This window comes from Aptenodytes patagonicus, chromosome Z (assembly GCF_965638725.1).
Source record: "Aptenodytes patagonicus chromosome Z, bAptPat1.pri.cur, whole genome shotgun sequence".
NCBI classification, from domain to species: domain Eukaryota; kingdom Metazoa; phylum Chordata; class Aves; order Sphenisciformes; family Spheniscidae; genus Aptenodytes; species Aptenodytes patagonicus.
Window position 1 is genome coordinate 48,920,483 of NC_134982.1, and position 25,214 is coordinate 48,945,696.

The 25,214-nt window shown below is 36.0% G+C and overlaps 1 protein-coding gene across 2 annotated transcripts in view; it reads right to left on the reverse strand.

Annotated features, from left to right (window-relative positions):
• The window catches only part of CNTNAP4 (contactin associated protein family member 4), a 247,180-nt gene that overhangs the window by 61,157 nt on the left and 160,809 nt on the right, over positions 1-25,214 (reverse strand). For both annotated transcript variants that reach the window (XM_076362422.1, XM_076362421.1), the window contains exons 5-10: positions 24,198-24,401; positions 23,840-24,024; positions 21,706-21,849; positions 18,913-19,174; positions 9,707-9,856; positions 4,125-4,296 (exon numbers count right to left, since the gene is read on the reverse strand). In XM_076362422.1, coding sequence (XP_076218537.1) covers positions 4,125-4,296; positions 9,707-9,856; positions 18,913-19,174; positions 21,706-21,849; positions 23,840-24,024; positions 24,198-24,401 — 1,117 coding nt within the window. The remainder of the gene's footprint in view (positions 1-4,124; positions 4,297-9,706; positions 9,857-18,912; positions 19,175-21,705; positions 21,850-23,839; positions 24,025-24,197; positions 24,402-25,214) is intronic.

The following is a 25,214-nucleotide window of genomic DNA, read 5'->3' on the forward strand; positions in this document are numbered from 1 at the left end:
TTTTGAAAATAATAACTAACTCCTGCAATTTTCATTATTTTTCTTTCTTCGGTCTTCAATTAAAAAAAAAAAAAGATAAAAATATTTTAAAACTCTCCCAGTGTCAGTGTCTTTTTTTTTTTATATATATATAAAACCATTTATTCTGTTTTTTGTACAATACACTGCTGCCAGGACAGCAAAGGCAGTAACTCCTGGTAGGCAATCGTATGTTTCTGTGTAGGGCTTGATGTAATTATGACAGATTCATCTGGTACTCTCTCCTCAGAGACTAAATGTGCTAACTTTGTAAGGCATTTAGAATGACACTGTGTCCTTCAAAGTTATTTTGTCAATGGTTTATGTATAGTAGTTATTAAACCAATATATATTGATAAAGGAGTTGAAAGAAAAGGTATTAAGGAGAAATATATGAAGAGAATTATTTGCCTGCCCAAGAGGTATATGAGCAATGGAACAATATAAAGATATTATACAATGAAAAGGCTAAATGAAGGAGCATGGGAAGAGCAATGACTGGAAAGAGTTATAATAATTTAAGCATAGGAGGAGGAACTGGAAGGTTTATGGAACGGAGAAAATAGAAAATAGAAAAATGGCAAAGGTAAACTTTTTTTTGTTTGTTTAAAAAGAACAAGTTAATAAATTATATCCCAATGAATAAATGAATAACTAACCAACCATCTGTCAGTGAAGATTGTAAATTTGATAAAGAATCCTCTATATGTTTATATAGAATGAACATATATGTTTATATAATATGAACATATATGTTCATATATGTTTAATGTGTGTATATATATAGATGAGATAAAGAATGGACTCAATATAATTATTTTCAGTTTATTTACTATTGCAAATAAATTCAGATTGCTATACAAACAATAATTTTTATTTGTGTTCATGTAATTTAAACATGTAAAACTATTACATTTAGTGGTCCATTGTTTCTACTACAAAAGCCATCAGTAACTCCAGAATTTAGGTAATGCTTCACTATTTGGAATTGGAGATGCAAAGACTCCCATAAAGACTCCAGGACAAAGAAGTGGTTTGTTTGCCCTCAGCTGTAGGGGGGATATCTACCATCAGGAGCACAATGGCAAAAATTCTGATTACTTTAGGTTAGGGCAACCAAAGACATGTAGAAATCATTGTAGGAAGAAAATATTTTTTCTCAAACAATATGGTGCACAAGATGATACAAGCTACCTATTAGAAATTGTTTAACACATGTAAGCAATTTTAATGTTGACAAAGAAGAATGTATCTTATCAACTGGGATTTATGGTGAGATATAGAATTAGTTTGATAAAGAGAAACATGAAGTTTGCTCCAGATGATGAGCTGCAGATATCAAATGGAATGAGACTGTGTGAGAAAACCAGAAAGAAACAGTCTCTGGAGCAAGCTAGCACAAGACCAAGAAAGCTTTTTAAAAACAGTCTATTTTGAAATAAAAGATAATGAGTGTAATGAAATTGATGAAAATGGGTGGATTAAATGTCTATTTTGATAAGTTAGGAAGACATATGGTAAGCAAGTTGAGAGCTGAAAACTAAACGTGGCAGACCTAGTCCAAGAAAAATGTAATTGTCAAGATATAAGAAGATATGAATTAACACTAGCAAATTTTAGATAAAACAAAACCAACCAACCAAAAACCTTCCATAAAGACTTTTTTTTTTTCCCTTTAGTATTGATCATGGGAAACCACACATAATTTTGATGAACTATGAGAGTAACATAAACTAAAAAAAAAGAGTTAATACAGTGCCAGAAAGTAATAAAAACACTTTGAAAAAGACTGTGACTGGGAAGCTTAAGTGGCTTACACAAGTTCATTGTGAAAAAAAAAACAGATGGCAGTGGTATTAACATAAAATAAGGATGATAACCATGTTCATATGCTACAAAAATTCAGCAAGATAAAAATACGAGGAAGGTTTATATATAAATCTAACCCCTTTGACACAGTGCTTAAAAGCAACAAAAAAGCAATCAAAAGGGTAGGGTGCAGTTCTGAATAAACAGAGCTTGCACTGAATGAGAGACAAATGTTATGACATTTGGAATACTGTAAATAATGTTGGATTTCTATATACTAAGATTCACAGAGTGACTTTATACATATTTATACACACAAACTTCTTTTTAAAAACCCGTATGTACACACTTACATACTATGGCCGTTCAAAAGCTGAAAGGAACTGGAATCACTACATGTAAAAATGTACCATCTTCCTTTAAAAATTTAGATAAAACATCTCTGCATTCATGGAGGAAGAGATTGTTCCTAAATCACAGCTCTGAGATGAGCATTTTGAGACGTCCCCAGTTACACTGCACATTGAAAAATCCATGGTAAATCAGAGACAGAAATTGACATTATTTATATTATGAGCCAATTTGGTGATCTTTTCCACTCACAATCTTGCTTAGATCTCCTTTAATGTGTTTGACTAAAGAATATGCCGATCCTCACATTACATTCTTTTGACCTGATTCTGTTCCTGATTCTGTCTCTTTGCTACAAACAAAAAAAGCAAGCAGCATAATGGAAGTGGAGTAAGTTCAATTCCAGAGTTGAAAAAACAACAGTGACACAGTGCTTTAGAAGATGGAAGGAATTGTCATGAGGTCTATCAGAGAGGAGAGGAAGGAGACAGTAAAAGAAGTTTGAAAATGAGAAAATGAGTAGAAGGGAGTAGGGTGCGAGAAAGCTAGAAAGAAACGTAAATGTATGCTGCATCCCAAATACAAATCCCTAACAAGTTATATGGTAAAGTTTTGACTGAGGCCAGACTCTGTTTTGTCATATGTCTATCACACTTACTGCCTACTGCAAAGTCAGCATTAACTCAGTAAGGGAAAAAATAGCACAAAGAATGATATATATGCAACTGTATATGTTCTTAAAACATGATAGATATAGAAACATTAGTGAGAATACACATTACAACCTAATTAAAAGGAACACATTGTACACAGATTTTTTAGCTTCCTTTTGGAGGTTTCTCTCCATAAACTTTTATGAACAATTGGGTAAAGAACTAGTATTATTTTTGTCTTTGACTTACAAGGCATTGTGAATTTCTTCAAAATAACCTCGATAGATGTACACTGTGTTATGTCTATGAATGGAAAGCAGGTCACAGAAATATATCTGTGTGACTGAACCTAAAATTGGCTCTGGTCTTGAAGCAGATCTCTGCCTACACTATTTTCCCCAAAGAGAGCAATTTTTAAGTCTTGTAATTCAAAGGGCAGACTTTTTTAGACCAAACGGCAATTTTTGAGGACTAGAAATTTAGGGTGTGGGGAAGAAGTGTTTACAAGCACATCTTTCCCCTGTCTGTTGTGTCATTTCAGTACAGCCTTTCAGCTTGGTCCAAGGCAACCATTTCTGGATTAAAGCAGACTTTGTACAGATACCTGTAACTGCATTCTCCTGAGTCTACAGCAGAAAACTTCTCCTCCCATTGCCCTTTGTGTGTCTGCTCCCTCTCTTCTCAGCAGCCTCTGCTGTGCTGCAACACCCCTTTTGGCTCATCCTCTGCCTTCTCCACACTAAACTCCAGCAATGTCTTTCCATCAAGAATTTTGATCTATTTCAGAGAAGGTATATAGTCTTTCCTCCCTGCAGAGGGAGCCACTTCAACTAGTCACTCTCTTTTAGATAGCTGTTAATACCATCTACTGCAAGTTATGAGAATAGTTTTGACCACAGCCTAAAAAAGATTGCTCACTCACTGTGATGAATATTAACTACTGCGTTTCTGGATGGGTAGAATATAGGAACTGGCAATAAGTTATAAAGAACATAGCATTTCAAAGGGTGAATAGTACTACATGTCATAGGAGGGGGTTTGTGTCTATATTCTTTCTTTGAAAAGAGAGTAAGATATTTAAGATTGGTCAGAAACATCAAATAATTTTAACCCCAGTTACTCTAATTTTATTTGCACTGCTCTGCTATGTATACTGCATTTATTCTAGACTTTTGAATTCTTACAAAAGAAGCAGCATGCCATTTTGTAAGCGTTCTGTTCTTTGTCATCAAGTAAGTATTGGAAACAAGACATTCAAATAAGTAAATAAATGAGTAAATATTATTTTCTTACCTGTCTATAATGCCACATAAATCTATCTGAAGGTCACTGAAATTGCCAAAAACATTTTGCTGAACTGAGATCATATCCACTGCTTTGTTACCAATGGAAATGAGTCGCATGCATCCTTGAAAGCCACCAAATGAGGTATTACATTCAGAAATGTTTCCACTGCTAGGGCAGCCTGAAAGAAGCATAAAACCTGGAGCTTAAAATAATATTTTATTGAAAAATTTATATATTCCAAAAGTAGACTGAACTTTAATAATGTCCAGGTGTTGCAAACTTTGTGGGTGGAAGACTTTCGCCAGAAGCTCTTCTGATTAGGCATGGTGGTGCAACTGTAAAGAAATACTTCTGTGCAGTCTTACTGTTTTTAAAGCATATGCAAAAGCATCACTAAAAATTTGGGTAAGGGATAACCCAAGCAGCAGTTCCAAAGCAATGAATGGAATCAAGATGTGAACAGATTGACTGACTGACCTTAGTCACAAAATGTTAGGTTACAATACAAGGTGCACATGATTTGGATGAGTTTTAAGTCACAACTGAAGTCAAGTAAGACAAAAATTAGTTACTAAGTACAGTGATTTTAATTTATCAAGCTGTCCAGAAGATTCTGGAAAGTACTGAAGACAATTTCTTGATGCAGGTCATCAATGACTCCACTAGGAGAGATGCTCTGTTGGACCTGCTACTTGTAGACAAGAAAGAAATGGTTGAAACTGTGAAGGTCAAGGACAGTCTTGGTTACAGGAAACATGAGGCTGTGGAGTTTATTATCCACAGAGAAGAGAGCAAGGAAAAAAGCAGAATTACAACCCTGGACTTCAAAAGAGCCAGTGTTGGTCTGCTCAGGACATGTTTTGAGGATCCCATTGGAAATTGCCTTGGAGAGCAAAAGGGATGGATATTTTTCAACAAAAAGCTCTTTGGAGCATAAGAAAAGTCCATAGTGATATCAAAATAGTTAAGCAAGTGTGGCAGAAGGCTTGCAAACATAAACATGGAGCTCCTGAGTGAGTGCAAACACAAAAAGAAAGTACAAAAAAGGTGGAAGCAGGGACATGCAATTTGGAGGGGAATACAAAGACGTTACTTGCATGTCTAGGAATTCAGTTAGGAAATGCAGACCTCAGGTGGAGTTAAAACTATCAAGGAAGGTGAAGTGCAACAAAAAGGTTTCTATAGGTACAACAGTAGCAAAAAGAAGGCTAAGGAGATTATGGGTGCACTGCTCCATGGGGCAGGGGATCTAGTGACAAGGGTCTTGAGAAGAACTGATTTGTGAAAGGCATCTTTTCTTCAGTCTTCACTGGCAAAACTAATCCTTAGGCTTCCCATGTCCTAGCAGAGTATGAAGAAGGGAAGCAGTACCCACAATAAAGGAAGAAAGAGTCCAAGGGGCACCTAAGGGTGCTGCAGGAGCTGGTCAATGTCGTTGCAACAATTGCCATTGTCATTGTGAAGCCATTATCATTTTAATCCCCAAAAGGTCTTGGCAATTTGGTGAGCTTCTTGATGACTGGAAAAGGCAGATGTTACACTTATCTTCAAGAAAGGCAAGAAGGAGGGCACAGGAAACTAGAGGCCAGTCAACCTTACTGCAGTCCCTGGCAAGTTCATGGAGCAAATCCTCTCAGAAGCCATTTCTAAACATGTGAAGGACAGGAAGGTAACTGGGTAACTTTAGTTTTAAGGCTAAATCATGCCTGACCAAACTCTTTGTTTTCTTTGCTGAGGTGATGGGCACTGTGGACAAAGGGCGAGCAGTGAGCATTGCATACCTTGTAATGTCCCTAATAGTTTTCTATAGTCTCCCTATCACCAGATTGATGAGATATGGGTGGAATAAGTGGACAACTGGTGATGCAAAGTCCAGCTGATGGTCAGTGAACAAAGGGTCCTTCAGCGATCGGTACCAAGAGCTATGCTGTTTAATGTCTTCATTAATGACCTGGATGACGAGACAGAGTGCACTTTCAGCAAGCCTGTGACTGATACCAAATTGAGGGCAGGGGTCAAATGTTGGCGAGCAGGGCTGCAACTCAGAGGGACCTGGGTGGGCTGGAGAAATAAGCTGACAGGAATGCCATGAAGTTCAGTAAGAACAAGTTTAAGGTCTTTAATCTGAGATGGAACAAGTCCATGCAACTATCCAAGCTGGAGGATAACTGCATAGATCTATAGGGAAAGGCCTGGGGTCCTGGTGGCCAACAGGTGGACCATGAGCCAGGAATGCACCCTCGCAGCACAGAAGGCAAATAGCATTCTGGGCTGTATTATTAAGAGCGTAGCCAGCAGATCTGGGGCGGTGGTCCTTCCCTTTATGTGGCACTTGGGAGACTACATCTGGAGTGCTGTAGTTCTGGGCTCCCCAGTACAGGAAACACATTGACATCCTGGAAAGAGTCCAATGGAGGCCTCCAAGATGGTCAAGGATCTGAATGCACAGGGTGTATGAGAGGAGGCTGAGAGAGCTGGGCCTGTTCAGTCTTAAGAAGAGAAGGTAAAGTTATCTGATAAGACAATACAGAGAAGATGGAGCCAGACTTTTTCCAGAAGTGCACAGTGATGGGACAAGAAGCAAAGGACAAAAGTAAAAAATGGCAAATTCTGATCAGACATTAGCAACAAGTGTTTTTACCATGAGGGTGGTCAATATGAGAACAGTTATGCCCAGAGGAGTTATGAGATTTCCATTCTTGGAGCTGTTCAAGGTTTGAGTGGTCACAGCCCAGTACATCCTGATCTAATCAGACTTGTTTAAAACACAGGGTTGGACTAGACATGTCTGGATGTCCTACCCAACCTATGAATAACATTCTGTAAGTATCTAATATTGTGGTTTGTCTATTGTGTTACTGATCCTGAAATGTTTTGTTCACTGATTGTCAATTAATTAAACATTGTTAATAAATCAATAAATTGCGTTGATCCTGATTTGATTTAGACCATGTCCATTGAGCAGTTTTCCCAGCAGCAACTGAACACTGCATGACAAAATAAGCCTAAATGTTTTTTCTTTGGCTTTCTTCCAAAGGGTAATATTGCTTCTGGAATGATGCACAAGGGCCGTTCTTTGATCTTAGTCAAACAATATTGCATTCTGGTTCACAGCATTCAAAGACCTTCTTGTTTCATGATGTTAGGAAGCAGTGACTTTTAAGACACTTCTCTATTCCACAGAGCTAATGGGTACTTTCTGAAGTCCTGTAAAGACAGTGCAGAGGTTTACTATGCAGGAAAGCAAAATGACAGTGGAAACTAGTTAATCTATTCAAATGAGTGTACAACAATATAAATAGTATAGATATGTTTTAAGAAGTATACAATAGAAAATTAACTAAAACTGAAATGAAAAAAGTAAATAAATTCTCAGTGTGTTTTACTCTGGTGAGGAACCAAACTGTTCAAAACTGTTACTAGCTTTCTAAAGGAAGTTTTATTATCTACTTGATATGTTGCTTTAAGAACAACAGATCTGTGGACTTGCAAAAGTCCAAATAGGAGCACAGTAACTTTTCAGCACAGCACACAGTTAGACAAATCAATTACAGGTCTAACCACATTCTTTACAGCATTCTACAATAAAATGGTAAAATAAATTCTGTCATTTCTGGTGAAAAATCTGACACTCATTTGAGAATGAGATGCTTCCAGTGGAGTTCATATATAAAAAAAAAAAAAAGCCAGAGAAGGCAGAAAAGTTTATATATTTTACACTTAGTTATTCTACAAAATTGTGTCTCAGATTTTTTTCTTGGTGTTTGTCTTTTAAAAGTTGTCTTCTAGTTCTGTGAGAGAAAAGGCAGCATCATTAATATTAATGAAATTGGGATTCCTTATAATTGTGGGCCAGATATTAAAGATAGGAAGAAATCCTTTAGTAATGAAATTTACCTTATGTGTTTATTGCAATATTAAATAATCTCTTTTTGCCCTTATAGTTGCAATGAGTTATTATTCCAAGAACTGAGACAGTTAGTATACCCTTGATGATAGCATGACTAGAAATTGTGCTGACATAATGCTAAAATATTCTCATGTTTATTACACATTTTCCCAGCTAAGCATACACATTTCTTGCATACTTTGTATTCATTAAAACAAGCAAACTAACCACCATGTCCCCAGGACACCCCTCCTGGAAGGCTAATATTCATGTTTTAACAACCAGCATATAGAAACACAGTAAATATTCATATAAACTTAGAAAGAAATTTAAAATGCATTGTCTACATTTTGACAGTGGTATATGACATAAAATTTTAATAAACAGTTTTCTAAACTCAGAAACCTTCTACTAGTTTTCCTCAAGTTTGTACAACATGCACAAGCTGCTGATTTCAGCTATAAAGCTGAAATCAGAAAAGCTGAGGGGTGGATATGCAGTTAGTACTTTCAATGTTTCTTGGAATTAATATGTCCCCTCCACCCCCAAAATAGAAATGTCTTTGTGCAACTTAATTGGATATGCTTTTTGCAACTGCCTACATCCCTCCTGATCTGTTCACCTGTGCCATCAATCCTGCAACGGTGCAAATCACCTAATCAGAGATGTAGGAACCTGAAGCAACATAGAAAGGGAAAAAAAAAAGTTTTCTGTCTATTCAAGGCCAATATTCTGTATCTTTCTCTGATTATCAGCTGGGTCAAGGGGTATCTTTAGTAGAGAATGCTAGATGCCAGATGTGAAAAGTCACATGGATGCTTATGTAGCAGTTCCTATATTTATGGTCTGCTTGTGAGCATGCAATTTATTTACAACATATTGCTTCCAGGGAACTGGTCCATACTCATTTAGGGGTTTGTATTCATTTTTCAATTTTCTCAGAAATCTGAGAATTTTTAATAAATAGTTCAGTCATGAATTCCTAAGCTACTAAGAGATGAAGCATTAGGCTAGTGTGGAATAATGCATTGAGATGCTGTTATGTAGTCCATTCCCAACTGATTTAGACATAACAACCTGCTCAACTCTATCAGTTACAATATATGTGGTTAATGAAAAAATCACTTGGTGATAGATAATTGATGATATTCCTAGGAAAATGAAGATATCTAAACACAGTTAATAGGCACAAGTTATATTCTCCAAACATAGGAAAGTTGTGTCACTATGGTAAAAAAAAAAAAGTTAAGAGTGTGTATCATGTAAAGAGGATATTTGCACAAGTAAGTAAGCGTTCGCTTAAGGTGAAAACTTGAAGTCATCCCAGTGGAAGTTTCTCACAAAAAATTGATTTAGCAACACAATAAGCGTGCAACAAGAGAGACCTTTTTGTGTCTGTCTGATTGTCAGCCCAAATATATTCAATTATCAGAGCATGATATCAGAAAACTATGTTCTAAAAAGTGACCAAGAATTTAGGGTGGTAATTTGTTCTACCCAACATTATAAAATTTTAAAGAAACACAAACTCAGAAACATCATAGCAGCACCTGAAAACTAGATCCTTTGAGAGATATCCTAGCTAGGCAAAGAAGACTTGAGGCAAGCCAAATAATTCTCACCATTTGATTAGATATGTCAGGAAAAATTGATGTTTAACTGTGGGATATTGCTAGCATAAATAAACAACATATTTCACCTCCAAAGTAGAAAGGATCTCCTGAATAAATTTGCAGAGGTATGGAGGCATGAGCAGATGAGGTCACATCATTGTCCACTATTACACTGATATGATTCCTTTTGGCAGAGAAGGATACAGAATGCCACTGGCCATTGTTTAGTCCAGCACCTGGAAGGAAAATAAAAAGCAAAATGAAGTATAAACAACCATTATTTGTTATGTTACTTGAATGTTACAGACTTGAAAGGAGGCGAGACTGGTAGAGCAATCATAGCCCACATAAAAACTCCAAGTGATAATGAAAGGAAAAAAAAAAGAATAAGGAACACAAATGCCTTTTGTGAAGACAGAACCTTTGTCCATTCCTTTGCTTCACATTGATAAAGAAAAAATAAAAATACTTCAGTGAAAAAGACTTACTGTTGTAATACTCCTAATTATCAGTAATACATCCATTTAACGCAGTGACTATGAAAAGTGTCCTCCCAATCTAAAGAGGTTATCATTAAGATATCATTGTGATGGCTGATACAGTATTTTACACATAATACACATTTTTACTGCACTATTACAAAGGATTTCTTCATCTTTTAAAATCAAAGGTAGTAATTATATTACAGACCAGTACAATAGCAAAATCCTGTAGATGCTAAAAGCTTCATCAACCATCATGTTAATGTCATGAGATTATTTTTCTTTCAGTTGTCTCTTTTATTGTAAATATATGGGAAAATTTTCTGAGAATTTAACCTCTAGACCAATTTACATTACGTCTGGCTGTGTAGGTGTAACGTGCCACAAAGCAATAAACCTAAAGCCCAGATTCTGGAAAGCACTTACATATATATATACTTAAATAAATTTTAAACAGAGCAGTATGTAAACACATTATTATCTTTAAGAAGTGCTTTAAGTCAATCATGTTCTTACGTGTTCTTCAGAACAGAGATACTTCCTTCAGTGAAGAAGAAAGAGTACAACCTTTGAATTATGTAAAGTTTTTTCTTGACTGCAGAGTGCCTATGATTTGTGATCTGTGATTTCCCTCTTGAAATTTCATGTATTTATATACTCCTCTCTATAATGTGTTGTATATTCTAGAGAAATAGTCCACCATTCAACTGGTTAGTTCAAACAGAAGGAAAAGAAGTAAAAGTAGAAAGATGAGAAGGTTCAAATAGCTAAATTACATCATAACTTGAATCCATATATTGTTAACTACCACAGTCTAAACACAAGATCATCATAAAATCAAGCAATAAATCTTAGAATCACATAAATTCAGATGAATTATCATCTAGAAAATATCTCTAATATATTTAATATAATGTTAGTCTTAAACACCTTTTCTATTATTTGTTTCCTTACTTCAACCATCATATTTATTAGGGACCACATAACAAGAAACCTTAATCCTGCTTTATCCCCAGCCTCAGTGGAATTATATAAAAGATATGGCTAACAGATCTTCTTATCTTTGTGTCACATTTTCAGGAACAATTCACCTTTCTAATATAACAGCAGAAAGTACAGGGATGCAGTCATGGGTTTTCTGATACCATTCTGGCCATTACTTATTTTGGTTGCAATCTTCTATGAGAAGTGGCATCTGAGTTTGCTAACAGGAGCAGTACACTTACAGTCAGAGCAAATAATCAGCATTAAGGCTACCACTAATTTTCTGGCTAAATAGGTCTGTCTATTTTCCACTTCTGTAAAACTCTGTATTCATCGTATTTATGGAGATGGACTTTTTACTAAAAGAGAAATTGGAAACCTTATTCCACATAATATAAAATAGTATTAATGCTATTACATTTGGCTACCAAAAGGTCATCTGTAGAGGGGTAATCTTTTGGTAACAAGGATTTACATAGCCCTACAGGCAATGTGGAGGGACTGACTAGAGTTTCCCTATATTTTCAAGATGTCCAACTGCTGAAGAAGTCCCTTTGTACTGGTGGAAGATAATATAACTTACAGCAGCCTTCAGGCTGGTGTATTTTATGTTAGGGCTGGCATACTATTGAGCTGAGGATCAAGAAAATGCCTTAAAGCCTAGCCATTTTGGCTCTAGTTATATTTTGGCTAGATAATATGATGTGTAACAGACATTTTAAAAAAAAGGTAGACAAACCATTAGAAAAATATTATTGCTGCCTTGCAATATCATCAGCATAGATGAGTCACACTGTATAATGAAGTTTCTAGTCTTAACATGTACTATTATTTATCTCTCCTAATTTTTTAGTACTATTTTACAGCAAGAACTCATCAAATATATCAAAAGGTTTTACTACCTTCAAAAAAAAAAAAAAACAACAAAGAATCACAAACAGATAAAGCATCCTTAGGTCTTTTATACCATTGTGAACCTCAGAGAACTATACTCTTTCATCAAAGAGGTAATAGGTATGCTAAAACAAAGAATATGAATAATGTATTTTTTAAAGCACAGAAAATTACCTCTGAGAAAGGTTTTTTTTCCCAATTCCCAGTAATATAATTAGATTTCTTCTATAAATTATTGTAGAATTATCCTTCAATAAGAAACTAGATTGTAAAATATATATAGTCTATAATGCCACTTGTCACACTGTGTTTTTAAGATTAGGCATTTCAGAAAATATTTTTTTAAAAAGAATTATTTCCCTACTTACTTATTTCCCTCTTTCTAGTTTCTATCCCCAGCTACCAAAAGCTTCAGCTTCTTTCACCTCATCTCTAAGATTAAGCAAGGAGTTTCTTTATTTGTAGAGGTACTTCAAGTGCATAATGTTTTCCTCAATCACATCTCTGCAATATGCTGTCTTTTCCTTTAGTAATCATAGAATCAGAGAATCACAGAATAGTTTGGGCTGGAAGGGACCTTTAAAGATCATCTAGTCCAATCTCCCTGCCATGTGCACAGACTTCTTTCACTAGGTTGCTCAAAGCTCCTACAACCTGACCTCAGACACTTCCAGGGTGCAACATCTAAATCTGACCTCTTTCAGTTTAAAACTGTGTTGTGGTTTAACCCGGCAAGCAGCTAAACACCACACAGCCATTTGCTCACTCTGCCCCTCCCCCTCCCCTGCCAGTAGGATGAGGGAGAGAATTGGAGAGAAAAAAAAAAAAAAAGTAAAATGTGCGGGTTGAGATAAAGACAGTTTAATAGGACAGAAAAGGAAGGTGGGGGGGAATAATAATAATAATAATAATAATATACAAAATAAATGATGCACAATGCAATTGCTCATCACCCGCTGACCTATGCCCAGCCAGTTCCTGAGCAGCAGTCACCGCCCCCCCGGCTAACTTCCCCCAGTTTATATACTGAGCATGACGTCATATGGTATGGAATACCCCTCTGGCCAGTTTGGGTCAGCTGTCCTGGCTGTGCCCCCTCCCAGCTTCTCGCTGGCAGGGCATGAGAAGCTGAAGAGTCCTTGACTAGTGTAAGCACTACTTAGCAACAACTAAAACATCGGAGTGTTATCAACATTATTCTCATCCTAAATCCAAAATACCTCACTGTACTAGCCACTAGGAAGAAAATTAACTCTATCCCAGTTGAAACCAGGACAAACCATTACCCCTTGTTCTGTCACTACAGGCCCTGGGGAAAAAATCTCTCTCCATCCTTATTATAAGCCCCCTTTTATTCTTTATAGTATTGAAAGGCCACAATAAGGTCTCCCCCGAGACTTCTCTTCTCCAGGCTCAACAACCCCAACTCTCTCAGCCTTTCTTTATAGGAGAAGTGTTCCAGCCCTCTGACCATTTTCATGGCCATCCTCTGGACCCACTCTAAGAGGTCCAGGTTTTTCTTGTATTGGGAACCCCACAGCTGGATGCAGTACTCTGGGTAGGGTCTCATGAGAGTGGAGTAGAGGGGGAGAATCACCTCCCTCGACCTGCTGGCCATGCTGCTTGTTATGCAGCCCAGGATACAATTGGCTTTCTGGCCTGCAGGCACACATTGCCAGCTCATATCCAATTTTTATCCACCAGTATCCCCAAGTCCTTCTCCACACAGCTGCTCTCGATTCATTCATCCCCCAGTCTGTATTGGGGATTGCCCCGACCCAGGTGTAGGACCTTGCACTTGGCCTTGTTGAAGCTCATGAAGTTTGCAGGGGCCCACTCCTCAGCGTGCCAAGGTCTTCCCGGATGACATCCCTTCCCTCCAGTGAATGAACTGCAGCACTCAGCTTGGTGTCATCAGCAAACTTGCTGAGGATGTACTCAATCCCACTATCTATGTAATTACTGAAGATACTAAATCTAACAATAAATTCTGTAATTTCATTTCAATTGTTGCAAGGATATTTGCTTTTACGTCTTAGTTTTGCATCCTGCTTCAGTAAGTTCTTGTTCTGGTGAGAAAACCGTGTTCCAAATATGGCAATATTTGACTGTCAAGGTAGGTAAGAGAATGCCCTAACATAAAGAAGGAGATTGAATGAATAACTGAAGTAGAAAACTTTTTTGGTTACTGGAAAATCGATTATATGAATTTTGCACTTGTTTTGTTTGCTTACTGTAGTTTATCATACTGGCCTACTGAATGATTTTGGGATGGATATTTCATCTCCTCTTCATACAGGCTGGCATGATGTCCTGGTTTCGGCAGGGACAGAGTTAATTTCCTTCCTAGTAGCTGGTACAGTGCTGTGTTTTGGATTTAGGATGAGAACAAAGTTGATTACTCACGGATGTTTTAGTGGTTGCTAGGTAATGTTTACTAGCCAAGGACTTTTCAGCTTCCCATGCTCTACTGACTGAGAAGGCTGGAGGTGCACCAGAAGCTGGGAGGGGGCACAGCCAGGACAGCTGACTCAAACTGGCCAAAGGGACATTCCATACCATGTGACGTCATGCTCAGTACATAGACTGGGGAAAGCTGGCCGGGGGGGCCGCTGCTCGGGGACTGGCTGGGCATCGGTTGGCGGGTGGTGAGCAATTGCACTGTGCATCACTTGCTTTGTGTATTATTATTATTATTATTATTGTTATTATTATTATTATTATTATTATTTTATTATTTTATTTCAATTATTAAACTGTTTTTATCTCAACCCATGAGTTTTTCTCATTTGTGCTCTTCCAGTTCTCTCCCCCATCCCACCGGCGTGGGGGGGAGTGAGCAAGCGGCTGTGTGGTGCTCAGTTGCCGACTGAGGTTAAACCACAACACATGATTAGAGATACTAAATGATGTTCATTTAGCTCAAGTTAAGACTTCTTAAAATTCCCTTTCATTAAGTCTGGGGACTGAGGAATGCCATTGTGGGAGCACAAGAGACTCCTGAAAAAACAGCTCATTGTAGCCCTCAAATTGAGAACCTTGATTAAATTCACATTTGCTTGTGCAAAGCCACAGAGTGGTATGACATATAAATGGTGGACGCCAACGGACTGCTGACATTTCTATTCCATCTGAAAATTATATTGTCTGGTGCTCTACTAGGAGTTTTAAAAATGCTTTACCAGAAATAAATGATGAAAAAATAGCAATTAAACTTTTAGTGCATAATAAGGTAGCTATTAAACAAGATATCCATTTATTCTCATTAGTAGTACCTCTGTTATTTTAATATCTAAGTACTAAAAAAAAGGTCTGTGGGAGGTCTTGCAGAACAATGACATCCAACCTTAGGAACACATTTATAAAAAGACAATGTATTTTGCTTATTAGGAGCTCAGGGAGAAACAAAAAAAACTAGTTTAGAGAAAGTAATTTATAGATTAGTCTGAAATATAACCACTAAATGCAATGATTGTTAACACCACTTAATTAAAAGCTGCATAGAAATTAAAAGCTGCATAGAAAGACAGGGTCATATGAAGAAATTGAGTAATAAGATCTCAAACATTTATACATGTTGTAATTCAATTTGGTCTCATCATTCAACACAAATTAACTTTGTGTCAATTTCCTTTTTTTAATCTATGTTATTTCTTTGTGAATATTTGATGACCAGCTTGCAAAAGAGGCTACAAAGGAAAGATATTAAGCAACAATTCTGTAAAAGAACTACACAGCTTATTATAACTTAACCACTCATGAATTAACATGCCATTCTCATTTTTACATGGTTGAAGAAATCTTTAAAAAACACATGATAATGAATTTAAGAACTGTGCACAAAGAAATATGCTCTGATTTAATTATCAAATATTGCATATGTGTTTGGTCAGGTCATAAGTCTTTGCCTGGAGGGGAACAAACCTGTCCAGCCATCCGTAATTTAATTACTCAATCTCCAAACACAGATTTGAATTGCTTCAGTGAGTGTAACAATAAACACTTCAAAAACTCAAGAAAAAGTTCCCCATGTGGTTTTGTTAGATAACTTCTTTCTCAGAAGAGAATAAGATGTTTTTGCAGTAGTTTCTGTCTTCACAAAGACAAACAATTCCTCCTGTTAGACTTTATGAAGAGTAAGCTTAATATAGCATGAGAACATTAAATTCTGTTTCAGAATGCGTGTCACGATTTATTTTGGGGTGTGTCAGCTAATATGTTATGTGTTGTGTTGCAACTTTGAAATTGAATGAATTGCTCTATGTGCAGGTCTACAGCTGTCAAAAGTGCTACCACATTCAGCTGGTCTGTTAAAATGATGCTACATGGCAATAGTTTCTTTAACATACATCACCTAATTGAACTGCAATTGAAATAACTACTAAAAAGCCAAATTCATCACTGTTAACTACATACCACTGACATTCTTACTAAGGAATTGACATTTTCAAATGGTAAGCCTAGGGAAATCTCTTGTCATTAAAATGGTACTCTTTGTGCATCAGTTATTTTAGATTATTACAAATACCAGGGCTGATCCTATTATTACCCACAGAAACAGGATCAAAGTATTTATACAAATTTCAACATTATCCGTGGTCATTACTGGCTTACAGTCTTTTCCTGAATTAAAATAATCAACTGTCTAAAATTTTACTTTTAATTATTATACACCTGTAGCAACATAATGAGCTTCAGAGTTATGTTTAACTTTTTTCTTTTTCTTTTTTTTTTTCCCCTCAAAGGAATTTTCATTTTGTATCAGGAATTGAAGGAGGGAATCAGTCTAAAAGAAACAGAATTAAGATTAAGGAGGCTTCATCTTCAAATCCTGTGGCTGTTTCCTTGCTCTGCTTGGGTCTGCTTTGCTTTCTTTGTCTGCCTTACACTGCCAAGCACAGGATTTGTGAACATTTTAGATAACTGATTCTTATTTTGTGTTTGTACCGATTATGATTTTTTTTGGTGAAATTTTCTCCCTCTTTTACATAACTTTTTTAATTCTGTGAGGTCTAAAAGAGATTTGGGGGCTTTGATTTTTATGATAATTATTTTATTTTTTATTTTTTATTTTTATTTCAGTAACTGCTTAGTTTACTTACTGTATTTGTTATTGCTCAAGACAAACTAGCTCTAAACAGCATCATTAATCTCTTCATGTTCTGGCTTGAAAACTCCCTTGAAAGATGCCTTTGGTTTGGTTCCCATCACTCCAATGACTATACAAGATTAATTTTTTCACACATTCAAATCCTTAACTTGTTTTCTAAGTACCAATGCAAAATGCATTTTTCTTACTTGTTATTCACTTGTTAATTCAGTTTACACGTTACATTACTGGAACTAACTTGGCTTCTTTTTCACTGATAATATTCCTGCTTTATGAATATGAAATCTGAAATCTATGATTGTGTACCGTTCAAAATAAATCTAGGATCAACTGATTTTTTTGATATCATCATTGTGTTTTCCGCAGCCAAATTACCCATTGCTTCTCTAACATATTCCTCTAGTTAGTGGTCTCTAGTCATCTTCCTTGTCCATACAGAAACCACTCCAATCCCAGCCTCATTTCCTCATCTTCATATATTCTTGGGAATCTCATTTATCAGCCTAATCTCTCTAGTCCTGTTTTTTCTGTCTGAGAACTCATTGTGGAATGACCATTTTATCCTTCTACAAGAAAGGGGCAAAATTCAATTTGTTTACATAAAGGATATGAAACTCTGAGGCGTCTGTGGTGCATGGAGTGTCAGAGCATAGTATACAACTGATGAAGTGCTGCTAGGTGGAGGTATTGATAGTATCACATGGTGATGTTACTGCTTCTCACCATTTTTTAAAAAAGTTGTGGAAGATGGAGATGTTGTCAGCTCTGTCCTGCTCTCACATTTCATGAAAGAAGGAGATTCCTGGCTACACCAGCAGTCTTGCTGTTCTCACATCAAGTGCTAACAGCACTCAGAAAAACTGAGGAGCCTCTTTGTGAAAGAGGGAGTCCCCTTGCTCCCAAACTGGGTGAAAGTGAAAGCTGGGAGCTGCTTTTCAGAATCCCAGTTGGATACTCTCTAACATGACTGTATCTTACTATATTTGCCTCATCGTCTTGTCCTTATATATTTGTTTACCAGCAGGGAAATGGTTCAGAAGATGACTAGAGGGTATGTTTTCTGGAAATCTCAGCTCCACCCTGAGGGCTGCCTGGCAGTGCAAACTACCAAAAGTAGATGATCAGTGATTAGCTACAAAAGTGACCCTTTAGCTCTCAATTATTCAGACTCCTCAACTTCTCAATTTCTTTTTGTCTTTACTATAAATCTTTTTTTTTTTTTTTTTTACATGTACACTCAAACTTGCCCCAGCTTTCTGGACCTCAACTTGGTACTGGGCATCCACTGTCCAAATTTAATGGACAGCTCTGTAATTGAGACCTCTAGAAAATAACAAATATAATATTTATAATAATGTATAATAATGTATAACTTTATAAATGAGAAAAATGAGTTACTTGATGTCCTGTGAAAGCACTGACAAATGATGAAAAACATCTTAATGGCTTAGCTTGACAGAGTAAGAAATTAACTTGTTTACACTTCACAACTGAAAAAAGTTGCTTAGATGTCTCAAATTTCTCAGATTATACACATGAGCTTTACATGCTGTATGTATGTAAAGCTAAGGACTCATCTTTGCAGCCTTTATTATTACAAGTATTTTCTACTCAATCATGGGGAAAAAAGCATAGATATGTGTTTGTGAGAAAAGAAAGTATTTAGAAACTTTTGGGATTAAAATTCACACATTAAAGCATAGTTACACACATGCTAGTCATAAAAATAAGTCACGAATGTAGCTACTAATTTACACGACTTTACATTAACCTGTATTTTTATGCGTAGGAATCTTGGATTTTTTTTCTTCATTTCTGTTACCTGCAGTGATGTCACTCAGTGCTTTTCCTGGTTTATGAAGACTGATTTTAACTTTCCCATCACTCAGATATAAGAGGAAACCACCTGAAGTCTGATGTAGTTTACTAGATAATAGAAGTCCCTCCTTGTTCCAGGTGCGAAACTGGAAACTGATGAATACTTCATCTTGCCCTGATGTGCCTGGCAATGCCAGGTAACTACTGGAGCTCAGAAATGTAACAGGAACCACCTGTGGCTCTAAACATGAGAAGGACATGTTGCCCTAGAAAGAAATGAAACAAACGTGGCATTAGGAACATTCAGAGGAAAACATTCATAAGAACCTTTGTATGGAAACTACAGAGTTTCAAAACATTGCACATAGAACCTAATATTTGTAATACTTGAATGTGGTAGTCTAAAAATCAAGTATGAATTCGTAAGGACATAATCAGTTTGAAAAATGTTTATCTAGTTGTTTGACCAGAACAGACATATCTGCCTGAGCAAAGAGTGGCAAGGACCTTTAAGTAAATGAGGTAAGATCCTAAATTACATGGGTGATTTAATGGTACTTCAGGAGTTAGACAGATCTGCTTTGTTTCTCTCTTGGCTCAGCCTCAGGAAGCATTAGGGACTTGACAAATTTCTAAATGTCAGATAAAATGTCACTGAATGCAAAGTTTGGTACAAATATTTACACGAGTCTAAATGCTTGTATAAAAAGAAAAATGTTGAGCTTGGCTACTGATTGTTTAAGGCAGTGTTAAATTTGAGAAAAAAACATTGTGCTGGGCCAAGGAGCAGTCTTTCCAAATCAATGCAACTGGAGCTGTGCACTGACCCCAATTTTTGTTTTCACAAATGGAGAAAATTCCACATATAAACTCTTGCTACTTTCAAATGTGAAACACGTACTTCGTTAAGTCAGAAGGAAACATGTTTTCAAGCAGGCCCGTATGGACCAGATCATGATTTGTATTTAGGCACCTAGCATTTACTTTGTGCTTAACTGCTTCTGAAATCACTGGTTCTTAGGTACCTAAATAAACTTGTAGATGAGTTCATTGACAAACTCTGAGCTTAACCTGCATCTGTGGTTGTACTAAATGATATAGATAAGAATATTCCGTAAGACTGGAATGGGAATAACACATTTTTTGCATCTGGTGTCAGAGTTAGTTAATACATTATGACCCCTGATAGTGATACAATATGCATTTTGATCTAATGTCTTGCTGGCACCATATGAACTATAACTAATTTGTTCTGTTCAGTTGATTAGTAAAAGTTTAATGTCTTTAGAATTTAAAGTGCATTTAACATCTGTTGAACACAAAGAACTTTTAAATTTTCGAACATACATAAAACTATGACCTTATAGTAAAAAGCTAAAAAAATCAATTTTAGAAAAATACTCACTAGCCCCTGGCATGGCAAGACTATAAAAGTTTATCTGTTTTCATTTTCTTCAAGGAAAATATATAAATAAATAAAAGCTCTGTCTTAGGAGCTCAGCTGTAGAGAAATGAATAGTCAACTGAACTGACCCATAGTGAAAAGGCAGTGATCAGATTAATAAACCTTGTTAAATGCTAAAAACTTACCATCTGCAGATTCCCCCTCCACGTTATCTGGACAGCTGCCTGATACTGTATCAGACCAGCAAAGTGGCTATTTAACCAGGATTCTATGGTAACATAGATACTTTCTGGCACATTTACATTATAAAACGTCTCCTAAATAGTTTTGAAAGTAGCACAACAGTTTTTGAGTTCATTTAAGATGAAGATGATGAAAGTTCCTATGACAATAGTTCCCCTTTCACTAGTCCATACAGACCCTCCCATAACTGCGTTCTCCCCAGCATCCGTCAGCATCATGGACAGGATATTATATGGAGGTATCGATTTAGTTAATTCTGGAATATTTCAGATAAGCTTCACATGAGAAGAGATGCCTGTCATTCATTTTTTCTGGGACAGAGAACCAGATTTGATTGTTCATATTCTGAACTGAAATCCAAATCAGAATATTTGGAGCTTGAAAGCATTTCATATTTTGTTAATTATTTTGAACTGATTGTTTCCATCATATCTCTACATTTCCTGTTGCTAAATAAATAAATACTGCAAATAGAGATGGCTCTTGTACTATTGGAAAAAAAACCAAAGGACTTTTAGTAAAATTTATAGAAAACCTTCTGTAACACGGAAGAAAATTGGTTCGTTATTTGAACTGTTTCTCTAAATGGTAGGGATTTGGCTAATACAATTGTTGGCCATGTCACAATAAATGCATTAAAGCCACCAATCTAAACTACAGCTCTTCAGACGAAGGGCAGTGTAAATTGACAAACAGAACTTATCTATCAAAATTATAATGCTCTGGAGAAAACAGAGTGGATCAGTGTCCTCAGCAATAGGCAGCTTTTAAAAGGTACTGCTGGTGTTCTTACTAGTCAGGTACAGGAGTCAAAGCCAGAGCTTTGATGACTTCATATATGTCTTATTTTACTCACTGGCTTTTGTACATGCACAACAGTGAGATACCACACAACAGTGAAATATCACACACATCTAAATATCAGCTAAAGAGCTGAAGAATAAAATCCATCCTGCATTGTCTACTGGATGAGTCTGTGCAGCAGCAAATATAAAATAGCCCAATTAGGTGATTCCTTGAATTTTCTTTCATTAAACAACATAGATTTTACTAGAACTGTGTGTTAACAGGTTGCATATGAAAGTGGCTTTGGTGTTTTTCTTTTCTCTATTTTACTTATTTATTCTTTCTTAACTATGAATCTCTTACCAAAAAGTAGATCTGAGATTTATGCCTCCTGGCCAGGTCAATAATGTTCACTCCATTATAATAAATATTTTCAAAACACCCATGAAAGTTCCTGCGTGACAATGTCCCTGATTTTCCAGGCACTGGGATCCCTCCAAAGCTGAGCTTAGAAAGAGAAGAAAAATCAATGATACTATTAAGTAATTTTCTAAGAAAAGAAGCTGGCAATAGCGTAAGAGCGGAAGTCAAAGACTGGCCAATAATGAATCTGCCACTTCTTGGCTATTTCCTTATATCACACATTTATATATTAAAAGAACAGGCTAACAAAAATTAGGCTATATCAAGTCATATGCATTAAAATATTCTGAAGTGTTAGCTTTTTTTTTGTCTGAGGATGCCTCTTAACAGTTGCTTTGCATGAGTCTTATCAGTTTTCAGGGTCCATTACAGCTGCAAAACCAAGGAGAAGAAGGACAATGCCCAGTACATGCAGACCATGCTGAAGAGTGCGAAAAGGGAGAAGAGAATTCACTAACAACTTCTTTAGGAAATTTGAGCCTGACTTCTCCACTGTGTGCAAATCATAACTACTGTAATAAAGAACAAGACTGCATCAAATTAAATCATTCTAGGGCAGACTCAAAACAAATGAAAGGAGACACTTTTTCCCTCTCAAAATGCTTAGGCTGTGCAGTTCTTTGATATGATGCTGTAGGTTTACTTGGGTTCAGAAAGAGATTGGAAGATTTAATAAAAATAAAAATCCTCTGAGAGCTATTAAATTGAAGAATATCACTCTGTCTTAATAAGTCCCTGAGGCAGAAACTGTTAGAAATCAGTAGGTTATTTTAGAAAAGCATTGCCATAAGGGTGACCTGAGTTATACTCTGGTCTATGTTTCCACTCTTGGGCACCATCAGAAACAGGATACCAGTTTAAGTGAACTTGTGAACTCACCCATTTCAAAGCTATTCTGCTTGACATTGCAGAAAAGGTCAGTTTAAACGATTTATCTTTTACTTTTGAAATTTCACTTGATATTTGAAATCATTTTATTAAAAAAAACAAAATTAAATATATCATATTTCATTAAGTTATTAAATTGAGAAAATTTATAGTCAGAAATGCAATTCTAAATACAGTGGTTCATACTTTTTTGGAAGTATTTAGGATTTTTCCAGCTTTTACTTCCCTTTCTACCTTGTATTGATAACACATACTTCAAACTGCAGTATGGGAAGAGAGGAAAAATTAATTTGCAATACTGGTTGATTTAGTAAAATAAATCTCTTTGCCAATCAGTTAAAACTAACATTTGTTGTTCCCTTTCTTTTTTTCTCCCTTTTTTTTTTTTTTTTTCCTAAATTGGTATGATCCTCCAAGCCTTGGCATTGTGGCTTAGATCCAGAAATTTTAAGCAGAATGATGACTCTAATCTTGTGAATGATATTTTTGAAATGGGAGAATGCAGATATGGAGCAGCATGAAATCTTACTCTACATTGCTTAAAAACTTGAATGAGTAGAATAAAGTAATTCAGATCTGCGGGTTCCAGACACTCTGCTCTATCACTCATTGTCTCATCCAACAAACAGGACAGGGGCAAACATAAAGCAGCCAGTCATCACATTACAACTGTGAAATAGTGTTATTTTTAACCATAGGTTGGAAACTGTCACAGCAAATTACACCTATTCCTTTTCATTAATCTACCATTTGTGTAAGCAAGATTTTTTCACAGTACATTTGCCAGATTTAACAGGAATTTGTCTTAATCTAAACATTTCTAAAATGGTTTTATGCTGATTTATTGTAATTTTCATCAAGCCATAAAATAATAACTTTGAGTTGGGGCTCATTCCTTATGTTTACGTACTGTTTACCAAATTTGCAGCACTACTGAAATGAAGATATTAAAATAATGAATTCTGAGATGAAAAAGATGGTCTTTTGAAAATTTTGAGTTGCAAGTCTAGTAAAGCATTAGCAATGTAAGAAAATCTCTCTTTCTTTGATTCATTCCTTTAGGAGACAGAAAATCCTTAAAGTCTTAAGCACTACAAACTTCCTTAAGTTCTGTCTCCTTTGCTTGTTTCACTGCATTTACATAACAAAGTTAATAAATGTAATAAAGGAAAGGTAATTTTCACACCTCATATTCAAGGTCCAAATAATTGAATTCTCCTTTTGCATGAAAATGATGAGTGTGTTTATCCACTGTAAAGTTTACTTGATTGTTAAAGTGTTCAATGAGAACAGAATGCCAGTGTTGATCATCCAAAAGGCTGCCCAGTGTAATATTAATTTGGGCATTAGAAGGATGAGTTTTAGTATCACCTTGAAAGAAGAAAAATAAAAACTATTAATTCCATATAAAAATATAATTATTCAAATATACATTGCTAGTTTATCATACTCTATATATTAAAATCCACTTAACAAATTAGAAGAAGTTTTAGTCAAATAATACCTAATAACTATATTAGACTTCGTGAGACTGTAGCTATTACCTAAATTAATGAGTAGGGACAGCTTCCCTTTAATTAATTCCAGGGTGATGTGGTCTCCATTTTGTCCTTCTCTGTGGAGGAGAATTCCATCACTTTGCATTGTCTTAAACTTCAGAGAAATCACATCTTTCAGTGCACTCATGAGTTTTTGATTAAATGTGTAAATTAGACAACTTTTCCCATCAAAGCCAACAACCTCGGACCCTAGAAGTAAAGAAATGAAAGATAATGTATAATGCTATGTCTAAAAGAAACAGTTGCATGCTACTTCAATATGTTATGAAGTCCCACTACTAACATCCCTAGATTCACCTGTGCCCAGTAAAGTGTAGTTTATTTCTGCTATTCCTGTTCTTCCCCAAATGTTAAGATTCTCCTGTTTTAATGGTGATGCTATCACTAGATAATAAACCAAGGTGAGCAGAAGAGATCTGGCTTTTATTCCAATCCCGTACTAATCTCACATGCTAAAAGGTCTTCCTTGCCTTGGAGCCACAAAGTACTTTGATCATTTCTGTTCTTACTGTGTTCTCAGGGTGACAATCTCTATTAATTTATCTGCAATTAATTCCAATTAACAAAATAAAGAAAAGTCATGTCCATTACATTTAACTGATTTTCAGGGCCTTCATGCAGGCTGTAGATTTAAGCCACTATTAAAATAAATCTGGATATCTGTACAGGAGTTCAAAATAATATCATGGCATACTATTCTAGGAAAGAAACAAAAATATTCTAAAATGAAAACCTGTCAGCTGTGAATACGGCCTGGTTCTCTTCATCAAATGTTTTTTTTACTGGAATCATAAACAAATTACAACTTTAAATAAGCTGAATTACAGTTTTAGTACTGGAATACAGGACTTCGTATCATCAGTTTTCCAGTATGGATATCACAAAATCACAGAGTAGTTGAGGTTGCCATGCACCTCTGGAGATCATCCTGTCCAACTTCCCCACTCAAAGTAGGGTCAGCTCCAGCAGGTTTCTTAGGACCATGTGCAGTCAGGTTGCCAG